This window comes from Entelurus aequoreus, linkage group LG03 (assembly GCF_033978785.1).
Source record: "Entelurus aequoreus isolate RoL-2023_Sb linkage group LG03, RoL_Eaeq_v1.1, whole genome shotgun sequence".
Taxonomy (NCBI): Eukaryota; Metazoa; Chordata; class Actinopteri; order Syngnathiformes; family Syngnathidae; genus Entelurus; species Entelurus aequoreus.
This window is the reverse complement of record NC_084733.1, coordinates 63,310,255-63,329,317: the sequence shown is the minus strand read 5'-3', so window position 1 is coordinate 63,329,317 and position 19,063 is coordinate 63,310,255. Positions and strand designations below refer to the sequence as shown.

The 19,063-nt window shown below is 41.1% G+C and overlaps 1 protein-coding gene across 1 annotated transcript in view; it reads right to left on the bottom strand.

Moving 5' to 3' along the window:
* The window catches only part of LOC133646712 (eukaryotic translation initiation factor 2-alpha kinase 3-like), an 84,976-nt gene that overhangs the window by 4,015 nt on the left and 61,898 nt on the right, over window positions 1-19,063 (bottom strand). The window contains exons 3-17 of the mRNA XM_062042408.1: window positions 17,712-17,906; window positions 17,500-17,630; window positions 14,355-14,616; window positions 14,125-14,290; window positions 13,928-14,053; window positions 12,068-12,190; window positions 11,768-11,997; window positions 10,368-10,480; window positions 10,024-10,146; window positions 9,743-9,892; window positions 5,695-6,247; window positions 5,449-5,622; window positions 332-505; window positions 169-270; window positions 34-96 (exon numbers count right to left, since the gene is read on the bottom strand). Of these exons, the coding sequence (XP_061898392.1) occupies window positions 34-96; window positions 169-270; window positions 332-505; window positions 5,449-5,622; window positions 5,695-6,247; window positions 9,743-9,892; window positions 10,024-10,146; window positions 10,368-10,480; window positions 11,768-11,997; window positions 12,068-12,190; window positions 13,928-14,053; window positions 14,125-14,290; window positions 14,355-14,616; window positions 17,500-17,630; window positions 17,712-17,906 (2,685 nt within the window). The remainder of the gene's footprint in view (window positions 1-33; window positions 97-168; window positions 271-331; window positions 506-5,448; window positions 5,623-5,694; window positions 6,248-9,742; window positions 9,893-10,023; window positions 10,147-10,367; window positions 10,481-11,767; window positions 11,998-12,067; window positions 12,191-13,927; window positions 14,054-14,124; window positions 14,291-14,354; window positions 14,617-17,499; window positions 17,631-17,711; window positions 17,907-19,063) is intronic.

Here is a 19,063-nt window from a genome sequence, read left to right as displayed (position 1 = left end):
ATAGCCACCAAGAGGCATCAGAGGGCCACTCACCTCCTGAACGTTGTTTTTAGAGAAGGTGTCTGGGAAGCGCAGAGCTCTCACCTCAGTCAGCGTCTGGTGAGGAGACAGAAACACGCACTGATCGATCACGTTCCTCCAATGGAGACAGAAGTGATGCCGACTCACCCGCACTCTCTCCATCTGGGTCCTAAATGGGTGGAGCAGCTCAAACAGGATCAGACCCAGGGAGTAAATGTCCACCTTGTGCGAGTACGAGTGTCCGGAGAGCTGTGGGAACAAAGATTTAGGACCGGTTTGGGAAGCGGCGAGCGCGTCTGTGGACCCTCACCTGTTCCGGACTCATGTAGAGCTTGGTGCCCACCTGACCCGTGTGGCGGGTGAGGAGTGGGGCGGGCGTCAGGGCGCTGTGCTCCTGCTCATCCTCCTCCTGCTCCATGGCCGTCACCAGGCCCAGATCTCCAACTTTCACCACGTCGTCCATGGTGAAGAAGATGTTGGAGGGCTGCAGGAGAGAGCTCTCACATGAATACACGTCACAGCCAAGGTGCATGGGCATCTATTTGTCTCAGGAACACTGTATTCCCACACTTCGATCACTGCCAATCATTGTTGTCAATGATGACTTTGGACCAGCAGAGGGCGCCATTGATTGGAACTGCCCTAAAGCAAGGGTCTGTGTGAGATGCAGGGCAGCTGCATGAGCAAATTTACAGGAAAATACAAAAACATTTGTAATCTTCACCGCATTTACAAAAAACTGTTGCCATTTCTAGTACTGTCGCCACTTTGCGCTTTGAATTTTGCAGTTTCATAAACACTTTTGTTTTAATTATAATGTGTACATATTTTGGCCTAAATCAAGTCTTAAATTAAGTATATATGTATCAGAACATTAATATTAATATTGGAGTGATCATGTTTTGTATATACAGTATGTGTATATACAGTCGTGGTCAAAAGTTTACATACACTTAAAGTAAAGTAAAGTAAAGTAATAATTTCTACAACTCTTATTTTTTTGTGATAGAGTGATTGGAGCACATATATTCATGAAGTTTGGTGCTTTTATGAATTTATTATGAGTCTACTGAAAATGTGACCAAATCTGCTGGGTCAAAAGTATACATACAGCAATGTTGATATTTGGTTACATGTCCCTTGGCAAGTTTCACTGCAATAAGGTGCTTTTGGTAGCCATCCACAAGCTTCTGGTGGAATTTTTGACCACTCCTCTTGACAAAATTGGTGCAGTTCAGCTAAATGTGTTGGTTTTCTGACATGGACTTGTTTCTTCAGCATTGTCCACACGTTTAAGTCAGGACTTTAGCCGTTCTAAAACCCTAATTCTAGCTGGATTGAGCCATTCCTTTACCACTTTTGACGTGTGTTTGGGGTCATTGTCCTGTTGGAACACCCAACTGCGCCCAAGGCCCAACCTCCGGGCTGATGATTTTAGGTTGTCCTGAAGAATTTGGAGGTAATCCTCCTTTTTCATTGTCCCATTTACTCTCTGTAAAGCACCAGTTCCATTGGCAGCAAAACAGTCCCGGAGCATAATACTACCCTCACCATGCTCGACTGTAGGTATGGTGTTCATGGGATTAAAGGCCTCACCTTTTCTCCTCCAAACATATTGCTTGGTATTGTGGCCAAACAGCTCAATTTTTGATTCATCTGACCACAGAACTTTCCTCCAGAAGGTCTTATCTTTGTCCATGTGATGTCAGATGAAACACACATTTAGCTGTTTGTGTGTGTGTTTATATATATATATGGCCGTATATATATATATATATATATGTATATATATATACATACATATATATATATATATATATATATATACATATATATATATATACACACACACACACACACACACACACACACACACACACACACACACACACACACACACACACACACACACACACACACACACACACACACACACACACACACACACACACACACACACACACACACACACACACACACACACACACACACACACACACACACACACACACACACACAAACAGCTAAATGTGTGATTATATACACCAGAGGTGTGGACTCGAGTCACATGACTTGGACCCGAGTCAGACTCGAGTCATGAATTTGATGACTTTAGACTCGACTTGACAAAATGTAAAGAGACTTGCAACTCGACTTAGACTTTAACATCAATGACTTGTGACTTCACTTGGACTTGAGCCTTTTGACTTGACATGACTTGCTACTTTCCCCAAAACCTAAAGCTTAAAAAATTATTTGGGAGCGCTCCGTAGCTTTCATTTTGTACGTGTCTGTCTATCAGCGTGTGTGCTGCGTGTCAGCGTGTGTGCTCTCAGTACAACAGCCAATCAAATTAGATCTACATTGTTTTCATCACACAGGCATTGATCCAATAAAATTGCAGGACAACCAATGAACAAGAGTTGTCAAACAACGCGCCAGTGAGAAAGATTTATACCAAAGTTGGTTTCGTTCGGGTATAAAAACTACGACTTGGTCAACGAATTGCCGTATGCAAATCACGCAGTTCGAATATTACAGACGGAGACGCAACAACTTCCAACTTCGTTCGACATTTGAAGTTGCACAAAGAAGGGTAAGTTTTGAATGTAAGATACCGTTTATTGGCTAAGTAACATGACTTTTATTTGCTGTGTAGTTAAATCAGTGAAGCTGTAAACTCACTGCTAACGTCATAACCATAGACATCTTATATAGGTACGCAGCATCGAGCGCTACTGCCTACTGGCGCAAACGAGACGCGGGGCCGCCATCTTGGAGTGGTGATCCGCTCCACTCAGTGCAATTCATTTGGCAGGAGCAATGAACTGTCAACGCATTTAATTAATTTTACCTCACTGAATACCACTCATTTTCACACGCTTTTTTGTCATACGTGTAGCTATGATAACGGACACATGTTTTATTATTCATAGTTTGCTTAACAGTAATAGAATATTCTTATACGCTATAAGTGACCAGACGTCCGAGATTAAAACTGGGAATATAATCACAGAGAAGGGGGAAAAAAACGGTCAGCTATTTTTAAATTGAAGAAACAATATGATTACGTTATATATACATGCTACATAAACAATGTATGAATACATTAGATATCTATATATCTTATAGACCGTATCTCTGTTGCTGCAGCAGCAGAGAGTTTATTCTGTCGTGACACTTTGTATTGATATTTTGTATTACATTCTTCCCTTAAATGATCATGTTTACAGTGATTGTTATATATGTATTTTTTATGCATGTCGCTTTGGATAAAAGCGTCTGCCAAATACTTAAACATATATAAACACCTGAAAGTCTTTATATCAGCTAAAACCACCAATCTGTTTCACTGGATTCAGAATAAAACCAAATTCTGTTTTACCCAACAATGTTAGCATTTGAATATTGTTACTTGAAGACTTATTCCTGGTTACAATTATACTGTTAAGAAAGTATTGTCTTATATTTTGCCTAAAATGAGAATGCATTATAATCAATGGCGGCTGGTGAATTTTGTTTTAGGTGGGGCAGAAAGTTTGTAAACCAAACCCCTGTAGGGGCGTCATCCACCCCCAGAAGATTTATTTGTGATTTTCACATACAAATATTGAAGATCTTTTCTCCTTCTCAACTCTGTGGTAATGTTATTTTCATAAAATACAACCAATAGTACATTAATGTTAAATCTTACTTGTGAAAAGTAATCCCCCGATTCCTATTTTCAACAGTCCGCTCATTTGAGCAGGAAAACGCTGAACACCAGCCCGACATCTTTGTTTTCTACCTGTCAACTGTCGGTTTAGGCTGCTCGCCGGCTCCTCATCACCACTTCAAGATGCAAATTGCTCGCGTCACAGCAACCAATATTGCGTCTACTTATAAGATGTTTATGGTTATAACGTCATTTCAAACACGGCAATATGTTGCGTCCACTGCAGTTTGCTACCTTATTCATACTTTTTGTCAAGTGATTTTTTAAGCAGGGTTGCATGAGGTACCTACACATAACGTTACGTTAGTCAATGTATCACACACAGTAACGTAACGTTAGACGGCGGTCAGCAGCACCGCATATTTTAGCCACCTACAAAAAGACAAACGTAGTCAAATAAAGGTCAGTTAAAATATATACTATATTAAGAATTGTGTACATATTGCATAGGGCCCTGACATCTAAAAAGTACAACTCTATTCATTGTTATGTTCATGTATTTGTTATGTTTTTCATGTGTATGCACACATCAACACACATACAGTATGAGATTAGATCAATGAGATAAGGTAAGAACAGAATAGAAACTGCTGTGGAACTAGTTACAATGCAATATGCCATGGAAATACAATGTTAACACTTTTGTACAAATAAGTACAGTTGCACTTGTTTTTGCAAATGTGTTTATTCTGTAAAGGAATGAGTTAAATGTTTAAAATTGTTTCAACTATTAAAATGACTGGTTAATAGTGCTATTATGAATTGCAATGTCAGTACTATTTTCTTTCCTGCTATTTCAAATGCACTTGTTTTAATAAATAAATACAGCGGTTTAAAAGCATACACAATCTGTGTAAAAATATTAGTCTGTGGTCAAAAGGACTTGAAAGGACTCGAAACTCAAAATGCAGGACTTGTGACTTGTCTTGAGACTTTCCAGTCTTGACTTTGGACTTGACTCGGGACTTGCCTGTCTTGACTCGGGACTTGACTCGGGACTTGCCTGTATGACTCGGGACTTGACTCAAGACTTGAGGGCAAAGACTTGAGACTTACTTGTGACTTGCAAAGCAATGACTTGGTCCCACCTCTGATATACACACACACACACACACACACACACACATACGTAGTGCCTGTTTTTCATGTTAAGTGGAGAGTAAATCTGAGCGTAAAAAGCCTCATCAATAACCCATTTTGAACGTGAGCGATGTCGAACGACTACAACTGGAACACCGCAGTGAGACACTTAATGCTAACAACATAGCCAATGTCAGCACCATCTTTGCCGTGACGATCAAGAAGACCAACCTTTGGCAATACGACCTACAGTACGCCAGCGGTTTCAGTACATCCACGCTCGGTTCAAACAGGATGTGACCAATTATTTCCATGTAGTGATCGTGCTGGAAGCCTGAGGCTACCAGTGAGTCTACTATATTGGCTAAAACTAGTGTAAAGGTGACTATATGGGTGTTATTTCATGTTTAGGGGCTCTGATAACACTAAAAACTGTATTTACATCAGGGCAAGAAAAAACTCAACCCAAAGGGAACAACCAGAAACCTTGGAAGGGGGCCGCACATGTGGGGACCCACCCTTGGTTGACCGGTGCAATGGATGCCGAGTGGATACGCATAGTCCTTTTCGCACATACTACATCGCGCAGCTTTTTTCTTCTTCTATTGACTGTGACTTGGTGGTGTGTTCACCTTGAGGTCCCTGTGCATGAGCCCCTTGCTGTGCAGGAAGTCGACAGCCTCAGCGATCTGGAGGAAGATGTCCAGGCACTGGTTGTGCTCCCTCTGCTCAGGGAGGCAGCGCTGAGCCATCCAGTCCTTCAAGTTCTCCTTGCGGCACAGCTGCATCTGGATGTAAAGGTAGACCTGGAGACGGGAACCCTCCAGTTTAGCGTATTTCCCAAAACCAAGCCATCTGTGAGAAAATGGCGGACTAACCTTAGGAGAAGGTTGTGCTCGTTGGCTCAGAGGAGACGGCGGAAGCGCCAACACAAGCGAGGTGGGCCGAGGAGGCGAGGAAGAGGAGGGGTGGGAGTTTTCCGTCTGTCTGGTGTGTGAGGAAGAGGAACCGTACTTCCCCGCGGTAGCCGGGTCTGGATCTGCGGCATCGGAGGCCGAGTCGGTTTCCGCGTCCGCATCCCGGTCGCATCCCGAATCCTCGAAGACGATGTCAAAAGAGGAAGAGGTGCAATCGCTGGGGCGGCGCGGGGAGCACAGCTCAAAGGAGTCAGGCGTCTCCAAGGCCTCCGGGTCGGCCTGGCTGTCCCGCTCGGACATCAGGCTGTCGTGGCCCAGCAGGGGGTGGAAGGACAGGTCTCCGTTCATGCTGAAGCCTCTAGAGCTGCCAGAGAGAAGCGGATGATGCCCGTTGACGGACGGCTCCAGAACGCCTCCTTCCGACCCGCTGGTGGGCGACACGGAACTGGACACTGGCACTTTGACTGAAAGCGCCTCCATGTGGTCAAGGAAGCTCATTGGCCAGTCAGTGGCACTAAAAGAGTAAAAAAAGTGATGCGCTCAATGAAGAACTCACACCTTGTTGGATGAGCAGCAGACATTTCCAGTATACAATGCTTTTTGCCACATAGTACAGAATGGTGACTCAGTGTTTGTACTTTTTTGTTTTCACGGAGTACGATATAGAAGAATTATTGGAGCAAAACACTTTGCAATAGTGTATATCAATCTGTGTGTGTGTGTGTGTAATAAGATTCATGTGTCCATGTTCTAGTGTGTGTGTCTGTGTAGATGTGTGTGTAAAAACAATCTGTCCGTTTTGTGATCTGTGTGTCTATTTTTAGATTTGTGTGTGTAAAAAAATGTGTCCGTTTTGAGATCGGTGTGTCTGTTTTTATATTTATGTGTTTGTAAAAAAAAAAAAAAAATCTGTCCGTTTTGTGATGTGTCTGTTTTTAGATTTGTATGTATGTGTAAAAAAAAAATCTGTCCATTTTGCCATGTGTCTGTTTTTAGATGTGTGTGGAAAAAAATGTGTCTGTTTTGCGATCTGTGTGTCTGTTTTTAGATTAGTGTGTGTATGTGTGTGTTTGTAAAAAAATCTGTGTCTGTTAAACTCTTTGTGACGCAGGAACCCTCATTTAGTTTTGTTTTCTTTTTAATACGACTTTGGCCACACTTCTGCCGTGGCAGATCTGTGGGTGCGTGCAGCAATCTGTACATGTTGAACATTTTTGTGTGTCACTTTACCTTCCTTTGTTTATACTTACCACTAGTCGGTGTCTAGCACTTATTGATGCTAACGAAGCTGAAGTTAGCTTCCGATTTGAATGGCGAGAGATACTGTCAATTGAATAATTTTGTCACTACTGCAGTCTAAAATCATAATAAAACAACCATGTTTTAACTTGTTGATAAGGCAATATTTCTATTCTATATTTTGAATATATTATTCTATCAATAATACCCAGATCACATGTTTTTTTTCATGCAGTGACTGTTATTAGTTTGACACATTTCAGTTATACAATGCTGAAAATGCATTCCAGAGCAACTGTATTAAAAAACAAACAAAAAAAACCCTTCATTTCAAACAAACTAAAGGTTTGACAAAATCACAAATTGTGTTTTTTTTATCTTCAATGTCTGTGGGATAATCTAGATAAACCTGAGTATTAGCTACAAGTTTTAGAAGCTGAGTTATAAGAAGATCAAGCAAGTAGCACTATTACTAAGTGCAAAACAAGAAATACAAACTACGAACATAATACAACAATCACTTACTAAAGCACTATTTTGGCTTGCAGACTATTGCTAGTCTTGCACCATGGTTTCACTCTCTCTCTTGTCGATAGCGCCTTTTTAAGATGGTGAAGTCTGGGGATCAACAACATTAAAGATGTATAACATTGACAACAACTTTGTGATAAATCTTCCCTCCTTAATCAACACTTTTTTTTAGATATCTAGAGATCCGCAGTTTTGTTCGTAATACTTTTCCCAGGTTTCCAAACTTACCGACTGACACGTTTTATACGCTTTTTTGACACCACTTCCGACTTTTAAAGAATCAATTACACTTATTCAAAATTAAAGTTTAATTCAATACAATTCAATCAGGAGTGACCCTATCTGAGGAGAGCTGGACAGAGATGTTAAGTATAGTTCATAAGTCATCTATTTGTGCTAGACACAGCCCTATTCAATGCAAGCTAATACATAGTCCCTATTATACCAGGGTCTGGCGGGCTAAATTGTATGACGGAATATCGGTATCAACAGTCTCCAGCTAACTTAATACATAAGTTTTTGCTTTTTCTATCCATGTGCAGTTATTGGACTAAAATCTTTAATACTTTATCTTTGGTAATTGGCGACAAGATTGAACTTAATCCTCGAAGCGGACTATTTGGGATGGCCCCTCTGTCATCTTCTCTTAGCAAATCCAAAAAGAACTTGGTAGCATTCACTACTTAGTTGGCCAGAAGACTCATTGTGCTAAATTGGAAGGCAACGTCTCCCTGCCACACCCGCTGGATTAGAGATATTCTTTATTTCCTTAAATTGGAGAAAATTAGGCAATGAACAAAAGTAAAAAAAACAAAAAACAATCACTTACTGTACAATGTCTGCTCTCACTGGGATGCCGACTGATAGTATGTGTATATATTCCCGTTTAAATGAAGAATTACCGTAATCATAACCCTTGCGCAGGTTAAAAAAATTAAAGAAAAAAAGGTAGGAGCAAATGAGTCTTTTCGTGTCTTTCTCGCGATCTAAGTTGAATGTTAAAGTCGACCAACTTCTTAGTTTATGGCCACAATCTTCTTCAATACAAGTGAGAGGCATGATTCAAAATCTAGAATGACCAACTTAGAGGCAGTGCAGCAGCTCTTCGGTTCACTATGTCAATAGCTGCTTAAGCTAGTTAGCTCTCTGTGATCACACCGTCGCTAAAAGTAGCTCCTTGGCGTTAGCGCTTATAATAGCAAAGTCGCTAATACTTGGTTACATTTGGGTAATGACATGTGAATGGAGTATTGTTGGCAGTTTTTGGATGTTTTTAGAGGGTTTTATGAGCGCCATAGATGCTTCCCATTATTTTCTTTGTTAGCCACCTCGTACTTGCCATATGTTACAAATTAAAATACATAAAGGAAAGAAAGATATATGTGTTCTTGTCTTACATACGGATTGTGAATGACAGGCAAAATTCCAAAAAAGGGCAGTTGCCCTTTAAATACAGTGGTTTTTAAACTGGACCTGAACTAATGTGGTCTACATGGTAAAAAAAAAAGGTTTTCATGTGACTTTATTTTATCTTCACAAATAGATGAAAGGTATCAGAAACCGTAATCTTTGTTAATATGGATTGTTGTGTATTTATATTTTGTTACATTGTTGTAGTGAATTGATATTTTATACTACAGTAGTGAGAAAGTTATTCAATGATCATGAAAACTATCAGTCTTTGGAAGGCAACAGCGCCTCCTTGCCACACCCGCTGGATTAAAGATGTTATTTATTTTTTCAAACTGGAGAAGATGAGGCTGACATTGAACGGTTGTTCTGCAAAGTTTCAAGAACTGTGTGGTGCTTTTCTGATCTCCAATTTAGCCCTTATTGAAACAATTAAAATGCAGGTTGTTGATTAGCCTTTTGTTTGCTTGTTAGTTGTTGTATCTATCTGGGGCCATTCAGTCTGTGGTTTTATTTTGACATCTGCTGGGATTTTCTAATTTAATTTACATATATGTATGGATTTATGTATGTATGTATGTATATATGGATGTATGTATTTATCTAATTTTATTTTTTTGTTACATGTTGGGGGGGAAAACAGCATTTGATGTATTTTTGACTATTCCTGTCAATTGTATGTGTCTAAAAACCCCAATAAAGAAAAAAAATCGCAGACACTTTCTACATGGTGTCTTATTGAAAATATTACTTTGGTTTGTGGAAAAGATGACTGACAAAATCCGATGTGGTGTACTTTCATTTCAAAGGTTGAAGAGGTCTGACTCACCTGGCGTCTTTCAGCCACCTTTGGTCCAGCTCCTCCTGCCAGCCCTCAGGGGGGCTTTCCTGCCAGGCGTTGAAGTAGCGGATGATCCCAGGATGCTCCAACTTGGCCAGCGCCTTCACCTCTCGCATCACCTTCTCACGGGCGAGCTCCCTGAAAGAACCAAGACCAAATGAGTTAGTCAGAGGTTTCTAACCATAATCACAGCAAGTCAAATCTTAACAAGTTGAAATGAGCTTGAAGGACTTTTTTACAGAAAACAACAAAGATGTGAGAGGCACCACCATTTGGGCAGACGGATCCGTTTGATGGCGTAGTTGCAGTCGTCCACTTTGTTGCGAGCTTCAAACACGACACCGAATCCCCCGCGGCCGAGACACTGCACTGGCTCAAAGTCAGTCAGGTACCTGCAGAGACCCCGGACACACGTCACACACACACACACACACTCGACGGATCTAAAAAACATCTGGAGGTCAACGATGAGATGATAAATTATGGGCACTAATCATTTTTGAGATGACAGCGCTGACAGTGACCTCATGGCCAGCGGGTAGGGCGGGCCTATTCTCAGCCCAGTTAGCCAATCACGGTGGCGTGGAATAGAGGGTCACAGCGGAGGACGTACCTGGACACGTATTCGCTGGAACGCGTCTCCACGGCGACCGGCTCTTTTGCTTCCACAACCTCAAGGTCAAACTTGCTGTCTGTCTGGCACTGCGTCTCGGACTCTTTTCGTTGCTTGGGAGACAAAGAAGGACAGAACTTACAGATAGCAAATATGAACTTATTTGGGCTAGTTTGCAAAACTTCTAAAATATTTTGTGTGTGTGTCCACAACGTAGAAACAATTGTTTTTGCTTCTCTTACTAATGGATTTGTTTTATTGTGTTGACTTTATACATAGACATAAGGACTAGCTCTACTTGGATTTGATATCAGTTCGCATGATTCCTCCGTTGCCATTGTTATGTAGGGCTGGGCCGATAAAACAATATGAATTAAAAACGCGTCCGATAAAACGTTCAATATATATTTTTTGGGTCGGAAGAAACCGGAAAGAATTAAGCAAGGTTGGTTGCATGAAGAAAGGCACTCGCGGTCTGGTAATCTAGCTACACAGGAAGTGATCAGTGAGCAATGGGAGGGACACGCTAAACAGCCAATCGCGTAACAGTATCAACTATCAAGTTTAGTTGTCTCGCTGTTGATTCTCTGCATGGCATGAGAAGAGAAAGTAAAAATTAGTGCTGCAGAGAGTGAAGAAATTGTCACCTCTACAGTATTTCTTCAAACGGACCGTAGTCCTTCGCCGCACTCGTCCTCTCTTGTCAACCCTCGTCTGTTCTCTATTCGGATGTACGGAAACAACAAGTAGGAACTAAAGTCCAGGACTGTACAACTACATTAAATAACACAATACAACAAATCTGCTACTTTAAAATAATAATTTGAGCCAATAATATTTTAATAACAATTACTGCATAACATAAATAAATATCCATACTTAAGTAAAAATAACACCAATTAAATGTTACAGACCACACGACTTCCAGGCGGTAACCTGCAAAAAATAGTTCTTCTCAGGTTTCTCTGTTTACATTTTCACACTATTTTGTTACACTTTATTAAGCATTTCTTACATATTCTTTATTTTTGCACATTCATTTAAAGAAGTTATTGTTAAGTGTTTATTGGGATTTTAGATTTTTGTTTACATTGTTTATTTTCTACCTTGATAGCTGAGGGGATTATAATCAAAGGAAGGTTACATAAATATTAACATTTATTATATTTTAGCCCCGGTCCATATTTGCCATAGATCATAAAAATATCAATAACTACCGATATCAAGCAATATAAAAAACTCATATCGTGATAGTTTTCAGCCATATGGCCCAGCCCTATGGTTACCTTTGTGCTGAAATTTTACATAAATAGTTGTCTTCACTTATTGGCTATGTTTTATATCGAATAATGCAAATAATGTAGACTCCAGATATTTGTGTGTGTGTGAGTGTCACTTACCCGCACGAATGTCACGGGGGCTGGCGGGTGGAAAAACTTCTGTACGATGTAGGTGGTGGCGGCGATGCAGAAGACGATGGTGCCGAGGATCTCCTTCCACCATGGAAGCAGCAGCACGGGGTCTTTCTTTCTGCCGTTCACGGCCCGCGACCCGCTTCTTTTAATCACGCTCACGGCGCTGTCCCGCTTCCCCCGGTAGCGCTTGCCGTATGGGTAGTGGTAACCGTTGTCTGGCGTGGAGGGAGACATGAATTATTTCTTTCAATCGCAGTCAAGTCGGGCGACCTTCCAGAGTCTCACCATAAGGATACTGCAGGATCGACAGGGCTCCGTTGCTGTACTCATCGTAGGAGAATTTGTCATTGTTCAGACACTTGTCGAACTCATCAGAGCCCACTAAGGCTGGAGTGCGAGACGGGGAATCTGCATCAACAACGAGATGAAAATCAAGTTGTTTTCATGGCGGACACACAGATCAATCATTTTTTCAACTTATCTGAAAGACATTGCCCGAATTATCCTGACTTGGGGTGTGACGGTACGCCATAATCACCGTTTAGCACACACCGCAATTTTAAGTAGAGGTGCAGGGTAATCTTTTTTCAAGCTGATACTGATACAGATAACTTCCTGCCTCTCAAGACCGATACGGATAACTTTATGTCCTGTGTTTTTCAAACTATAAGGCGCACTTAAAATCCTTTCATTTTCTCAAAAATCGACAGTGCGCCTTATAACCTGGTGCGCCTAATGGACGGAATAATTCTGGTTGTGCTAACCGACCTGAGTGTGACCAGTAGGTGGCAGTCACACATAAGAGATACGTGTGGACTGCAAGATGACGCCAGTAAATAAAACCAAATCATTAAATGTTCCATTGAAAATAAAGAACATTACACACAGCGCTCAAAAATCTGTCAACATGTTTCAGTACGACTTTGGTAAGCTAAGAAGCATCACCGCTTGATGGATTGTCGGAGCATTACGGCTACCATAGTCAGACGTACTGTGCTTCAACATATGGTATTATTATGGTGTGTGCATCTTTTAAGAGTCCTATTATCTGGTGTTTTGTTTCGCAATATTATGCAAAACCAACTTTTCTTACCTGCTGATGTGTATTTGGGATCTGCATAAGTCCTGAAAACCTGCGCGCATTAGCCATTGTAGTGCGTGTCGATGCCGTAGTCGATAAGCTTCTTCTTGTTGTGGGACATTCATCCTCCGCTGTTGCCATTACTAATATAAAGTAGCATACAGTTGTAACTTATATCTGTCAGTAGACTCGCTATGGAAGCGCTAAAAACTACCGGTGTAGTGGGTTTACATAATTCCTCCACGGAACTTTAATTATTAGAGCGTTGCGGTCGGATGATTTTTCACGAGACACATTTCCGGCGTTGTTGTTCCACTAGTGAGCCACGGATGAGAAGATGCTGCGCCGTTATTGATTTAAGTAAAGTCTGAATGTCATTAAAACATTAGCTCCACATTTTGACACTTCTTCAACTCCCGTCCTTGCACGGTACACCGCTACAACAAAGGTGACGTGGAGAAGACGCTGTCAAAGGTGAACCACATAAATAAGACCGCCCACAAAACGGCGAATCCTGAAGCGACTGTCAGAAAGCGACTTTAAGATGATCTGTAAAACATAATCTATGCAACATTTGGACCAAATAACCACCATTAAATGTTATGTAGACCACAAGGAAGGGTTTTACATTTAGAAAAAAATCCTAAAATAACCCATTTAATGTGCTTTATTATCCGGGGCGTCATTTGTATGAAAATAGACCTGAATGGACTCGCTCATCGGCAGTGCGCCTTATAATCCGGTGCGCCCTATGGTCTGAAAAATAGGGTATGTTGTTTTTTGAATTTAGGTTTTTTATGTTTGTGCAAACCTTTCTCAGATCAGCATCTTTAGCAGCAGGCTGTCAAAACACCATTGTAACAATGCTAGCGTTTCAGGTGGCTGATAAGGTTTGATGTGTTGAAGCGCAATGTTTTTTGTTTATTTACAGTGAGCTCAGGGAAAGGTTACGACAGGCCGATTACAAATTTCTTATGGGATTTACAAGTGAAACTAAATAAATAAATCGTGCAAAGGTTAATTTGTCCGTCTGAGTAGAACTAGGTCACTGCTTGTCAACTTACGGATAAGAGGCTTCCATTTGACGATGGGAAGCGGAATGATATCTTTCTCAGACCCGATGGCTTTGGAGGGGAACTTTTCAGCGATCCTGACAGAGGACTGGAGGTAGAGTTGTCCCTGGAACATCCCTGAAGAAGCACCACAGCCGCTCGTATGACAGACGACAAGCGCTGGGGATAAACAGCGCGCAATCACCTACCCAGGTAAACGCTGGACGCTGAAGCATCTTTGGAATTGTCCTGATTGTTGTCATCCTCCTCTTCGTCACTTTCTGACTGGTTGCTGTAGGCGGTGTCATCAAACAGACTTATTGGTGTGACTTTCCCTCCTCCCACCAGCCAGGCCGAGGCAATGGGTGTGCAGAACTATAAAAAAGGATCCGCATTAGTCTTCAGCGCTCCGTTTTTTCATATTCTACAGTCTGATCACCTGATGCTCCCACACCAGCTGTCCGTCAGACTCTGTGCTGAAGGCCATGACCTTCCAATTAGGAACAGACACTTTGATGACCATGTCCAGGTTGTGGTTTTTCTTGTGCTCCGTCCGCTCCTTTTTTTTGGACTCCTCAATGATAACTCGCTGGTGTCCCCGCCAGGAGTCGCCCTTGGCAACTTCTCCCTCCAGGAAGCTGATAGTGGACTTGGTCTGTGGAATCAGCTTCAGCTCAAAGTTTCCAACACTGAAGTTCCACCTGGTGGGACAGCACCGTGATCAGTGGGGGCGTAAGTCCAGTATGGGGGTCATTTGTTAATAAAACAAACATTAAATACGGCCTACTTCACAACATTACAAAGGAGTACTAGGCCCACAATGAAGAGAAAACTCTCACACTATTAACTAGATCCACTCGACGTCCATTGCACCGGTTGCCCAGGGGGAGGGGGGTCCCCTCCAAGGTTTCTCATTGTATCCCATTGGGTTGAGTTTTTTCTTGCCCTGATGTGGGATCTGAGCCGAGGATGTCATTGTGGGTTGTGCAGCCCTTTGAGACACTCGTGATTTAGGGCTATATAAATAAACTCTGATTGATTGACTTTGAGAAAACAAGAACATAAAGATAATGATGGTTCTAGCCTTCATTTAGATATTCAAAAACAATCAAAATAAAATGACAAATTAAACAATGGGGGGAAAAATAATCAACAATTTGAATTGCCTTTAATTAACTTTCAAAAATAAACATTAGCCTGGAATTAATAGGGTTATATTTTAGCTTGTAGTTGAAAAAACAGTTTAAAAGATATCCATCATTTATTATATTTACAAATTAATAAATAAATCACTGCCTATTCAGTACCATTTAGCATTTGAATGACGAGGAAATATATATCATATCAATATACAAAATAACATTTTAGATGAAATAACAAATTAAAGATATTATACTTACTGTACAGTACTGTATTAGTCAACAACTGTAAATTCCAGGCTATATGTCGCTACTTTCTCCTACGTTTTGAACCCTGCGGCTTATAAAACGGTACGGCTAATTTATGGATTTTTATTTGCTGATGACCAATGCAATAGTTGTCAAAACAAACCAACCCAAAAAACAAGCAAACACACTGATATGGTGTGTTATTGTTTGTGCTATTGTGCCATCTTTTGGATGAGTTCGTTCACTGACGGTGCTGCAGTGTCCTTCCATTTCGTCCTTTTAACCGGAAGAAGAATTGCCATTCAGGCTTCTAGCCATCCATAGCGTTTATACCATGTGTGATGTCTGTAGGAGTGTTTTCATGCATAATTGTAAGTGCTATCGTAATGTAATGAAGCTAACGCCGTTAGCATGAGCTAATATGCCAACGCGTTTACGAGTGTCTGTGTTAAGAGATGTCCGATAATGGCTTTTTTGCCGATATCCGATATTCCGATATTGTCCAACTCTTAATTACCGATTCCGATATCAACCGATACCGATATATACCGTCGTGGAATTAACACATTATTATGCCTAATTTTGTTGTGATGCCCCGCTGGATGCATTAAACAATGTAACAAGGTTTTCCAAAATAAATCAATTCAAGTTATGGAAAAAAATGCCAACATGGCACTGCCATATTTATTATTGAAGTCACAAAGTACATTATTTTTTCTTCATGCCTCAAAACAGCAGCTTGGAATTTGGGACATGCTCTCCCTGAGAGAGCACGAGGAGGTTGAGGGGGCAGGGTTGTGGTGGAGGACGGGGGGGTGTTTTAGGGTGTAGCGGGGGTGTATAATATAGCGTCCCGGAAGAGTTAGTGCAGCAAGGGGTTCTGGGTATTTGTTCTGCTGTGTTTATGTTGTGTTACTGTGCGGATGTTCTCCCAAAATGTGTTTGTCATTCTTGTTTGGTGTGGGTTCACAGTGTGGCGCATATTTATGACAGTGTTAAAGTTGTTTATACGGGCACCCTCAGTGTGACCTGTATGGCTGTTGACCAAGTATGACTTGCATTCCCTTGTGTGTGTGAAAAGCCGTAGATATTATGTGACTGGGCCGGCACGCAAAGGCAGTGCCTTTAAGGTGTATTTGCGCTCAGTACTTCTCCCTACGTCCGTGTACACAGCGGCGTTTTAAAAAGTCATAAATTTTACTTTTTGAAACCGATACCGATAATTTTGAAACCAATGGTTACATTTTAAAGCATTTATCGCCCGATAATATCGGCAGTCCGATATTATCGGACATCTCTAGTCTGTCTTAGTATTATTAACTTACAATGGCATTCTTTTTGTATTGTTTCAGTTACATAGATTCAGTAAATTCACAAAGACGTCACCGTGGAGTTACTGAGTCTGTTTAGCTCAGTGATGTCAAAGTCAAGGCCTGAATTATCTATGGCCCCCGGGATGGTATTTAATTAGTATTAGAACCAGCCCGCAGGCCACTTTGAAGGAAGTTTGTTTTGGTCTGTGAGCCTGTTGAAAAATGTTTTCACTTGAAATTAGTGACAGAGCCATACAAAAATGTTGGATTATTCATTTAATCATTAAATAAAATACAGTACACTGTGTTAGGTCTTGGTTTAATAGGTTATGTGCAATCATTTTAATATGTTTTAATAAACATTAAACCAGTTTGGCCCTCTGCTTGGAGCACATTTGTTTTTTTGGCCCTCTGATGTATTTGACTTTAACATCCCTGGTTTAGCTGATTGGAGAGCTAGCTTCCGCAGGTAGTGGGTCCATGACGATGACTTCGGTTTAGTGTGATAAACTGTTCTAAAGGCACCGTTTGGAAACAATTAAGGTATGTAAATAAATATTTCGAGAATCTTTCTGTGTAAATAACTCATTTCACAACTTACATACATATATTTTCAATTTAGTGGGTGCGCTCTATAGTCCAGGAAATACGGTATATTTAACTGTTTAGCATATATTGACCTACATTGGATTGGTGTTAGCTTGTATTAATGAACACAAATGTGAAAATCAAAGTGGCCCCATGCATCCTTACTGTATAATATTAATATAATCATATTTATTGAACCCATTTAAGCCATCCTCCTGTATGTAGTCGTTGGTATATTTAAATGGACAAGAATTCCTAAATATTTTTCAAAATGAAAACGCAAGCTCAAACTCACTTCTCCATTCCTGAGCGGGGCCTGATGGCCCGGACAGTCTTTTGAGTCCTCTGCAGCAAGAGCACGTCTTCGCCTTCCACCTCGTCTTCGCACCAGCGGCTGCAGCCCACCGCAGAGCAGATGTACCGCAGCTGAGGAACACAGCTGGAGGTTAGTCTACCAACAAGTGACGGAAATAGTTCCGAACTTTAAAAAGCCATCAAGAAACTGACCTTGCCGCTGTAGGTCCCTAGACCGTAAGTAGTGAGGGACTTTCCCCCGACCAGGACAGTGTCGTCTCCGATGCGGTACGAGGACTCCAGCAGGGACTCTACGCTGAAAGGCACTGCCTCCATACTCTCCCTGTCACGGTTCCACTGGAACAAGGCGCCATCCAGCGACGGGATGACCATCTTATTGCCAAACACCTGTGGAGACAAACACCTTGTTTTGTCGTAAACACAATTTCTCCGTCCTTTATATGGACCAGAGTGTAAGGTTGTCTGCCTTTATTAGGCGTATTACCTCACTTTGTGCACCAATATTGTTATGAGATTAAACTACCATGTCTCAATTTGGAACACTGTGTTTCACATGGAATATTTCCAACAGTACACTTCAATAAGTATACTGAGCAGGGTTTACCTAGATTGCCAAAATACCTGTGGGGTTAGGGGCGTGGTCACCATGACATCATCGTTCAATTTGCTATGATTTTCTTTAAAAAGGCTAAAGAAAACATACATTCAAACACAAATCGGTGTCTTAATTAGTATTCACATATATTTTTCATGTTATATCCCTTTGCTTTATTTTCAATTGATGCAATGTACTTTGTTGAGGATTTTTCAAGTGTCTTCAGATTTTTTTCAATTTTTTCTGTATTAAAAATGAATCTTGTATCTTTTTCTGGTGTTATTATAGACTGTACTCGTGCTTAGAGACTCTACTTCTGTCCCGAGCTGCAGCGAGCATGACGTCACTGTCCTCTTGTACCGGTATAGCTCGGTTGGTAGAGCGGCCGTGCCAGCAACTTGAGGGTTGCAGGTTCGATCCCCGCTTCTGCCATCCTAGTCACTGCTGTTGTGTCCTTGGGCAAGATACTTTACCCACCTGCTCCCAGTGCCACCCACACTGGTTTAAATGTAACTTAGATATTGGGTTTCACAATGTAAAGCGCTTTGAGTCACTTGAGAAAAAGCGCTATATAAATGTAATTCACTTCACACTTCACTTCACTCTTAAAGCACCAGTAGAGTGGAAAAACAAGTTGCCTTTACATTGAAGCAATTATCATCTATATCTGATGTATGACACCGAAAGACTTACAAAGTTTGCGAGTAAATAGATATGATCAAAATAGTATCAATCACACAGAGATGCCCGAGCCATTTTGAGAGATAATGAGCTAGCCAGACACGTGATCGTGTGACGTAGAGGAACTACAGATCCCTTCCCCACCAACAACAATGAAAATCATGCAGACTATGTGGGAGCTAACAATGATTACTTTGAGAAAAATTATGAACCAGAACCTTATGTTGATGATCCTGAATATAAGTAGGATGAGCTACAAGTTTTAGAA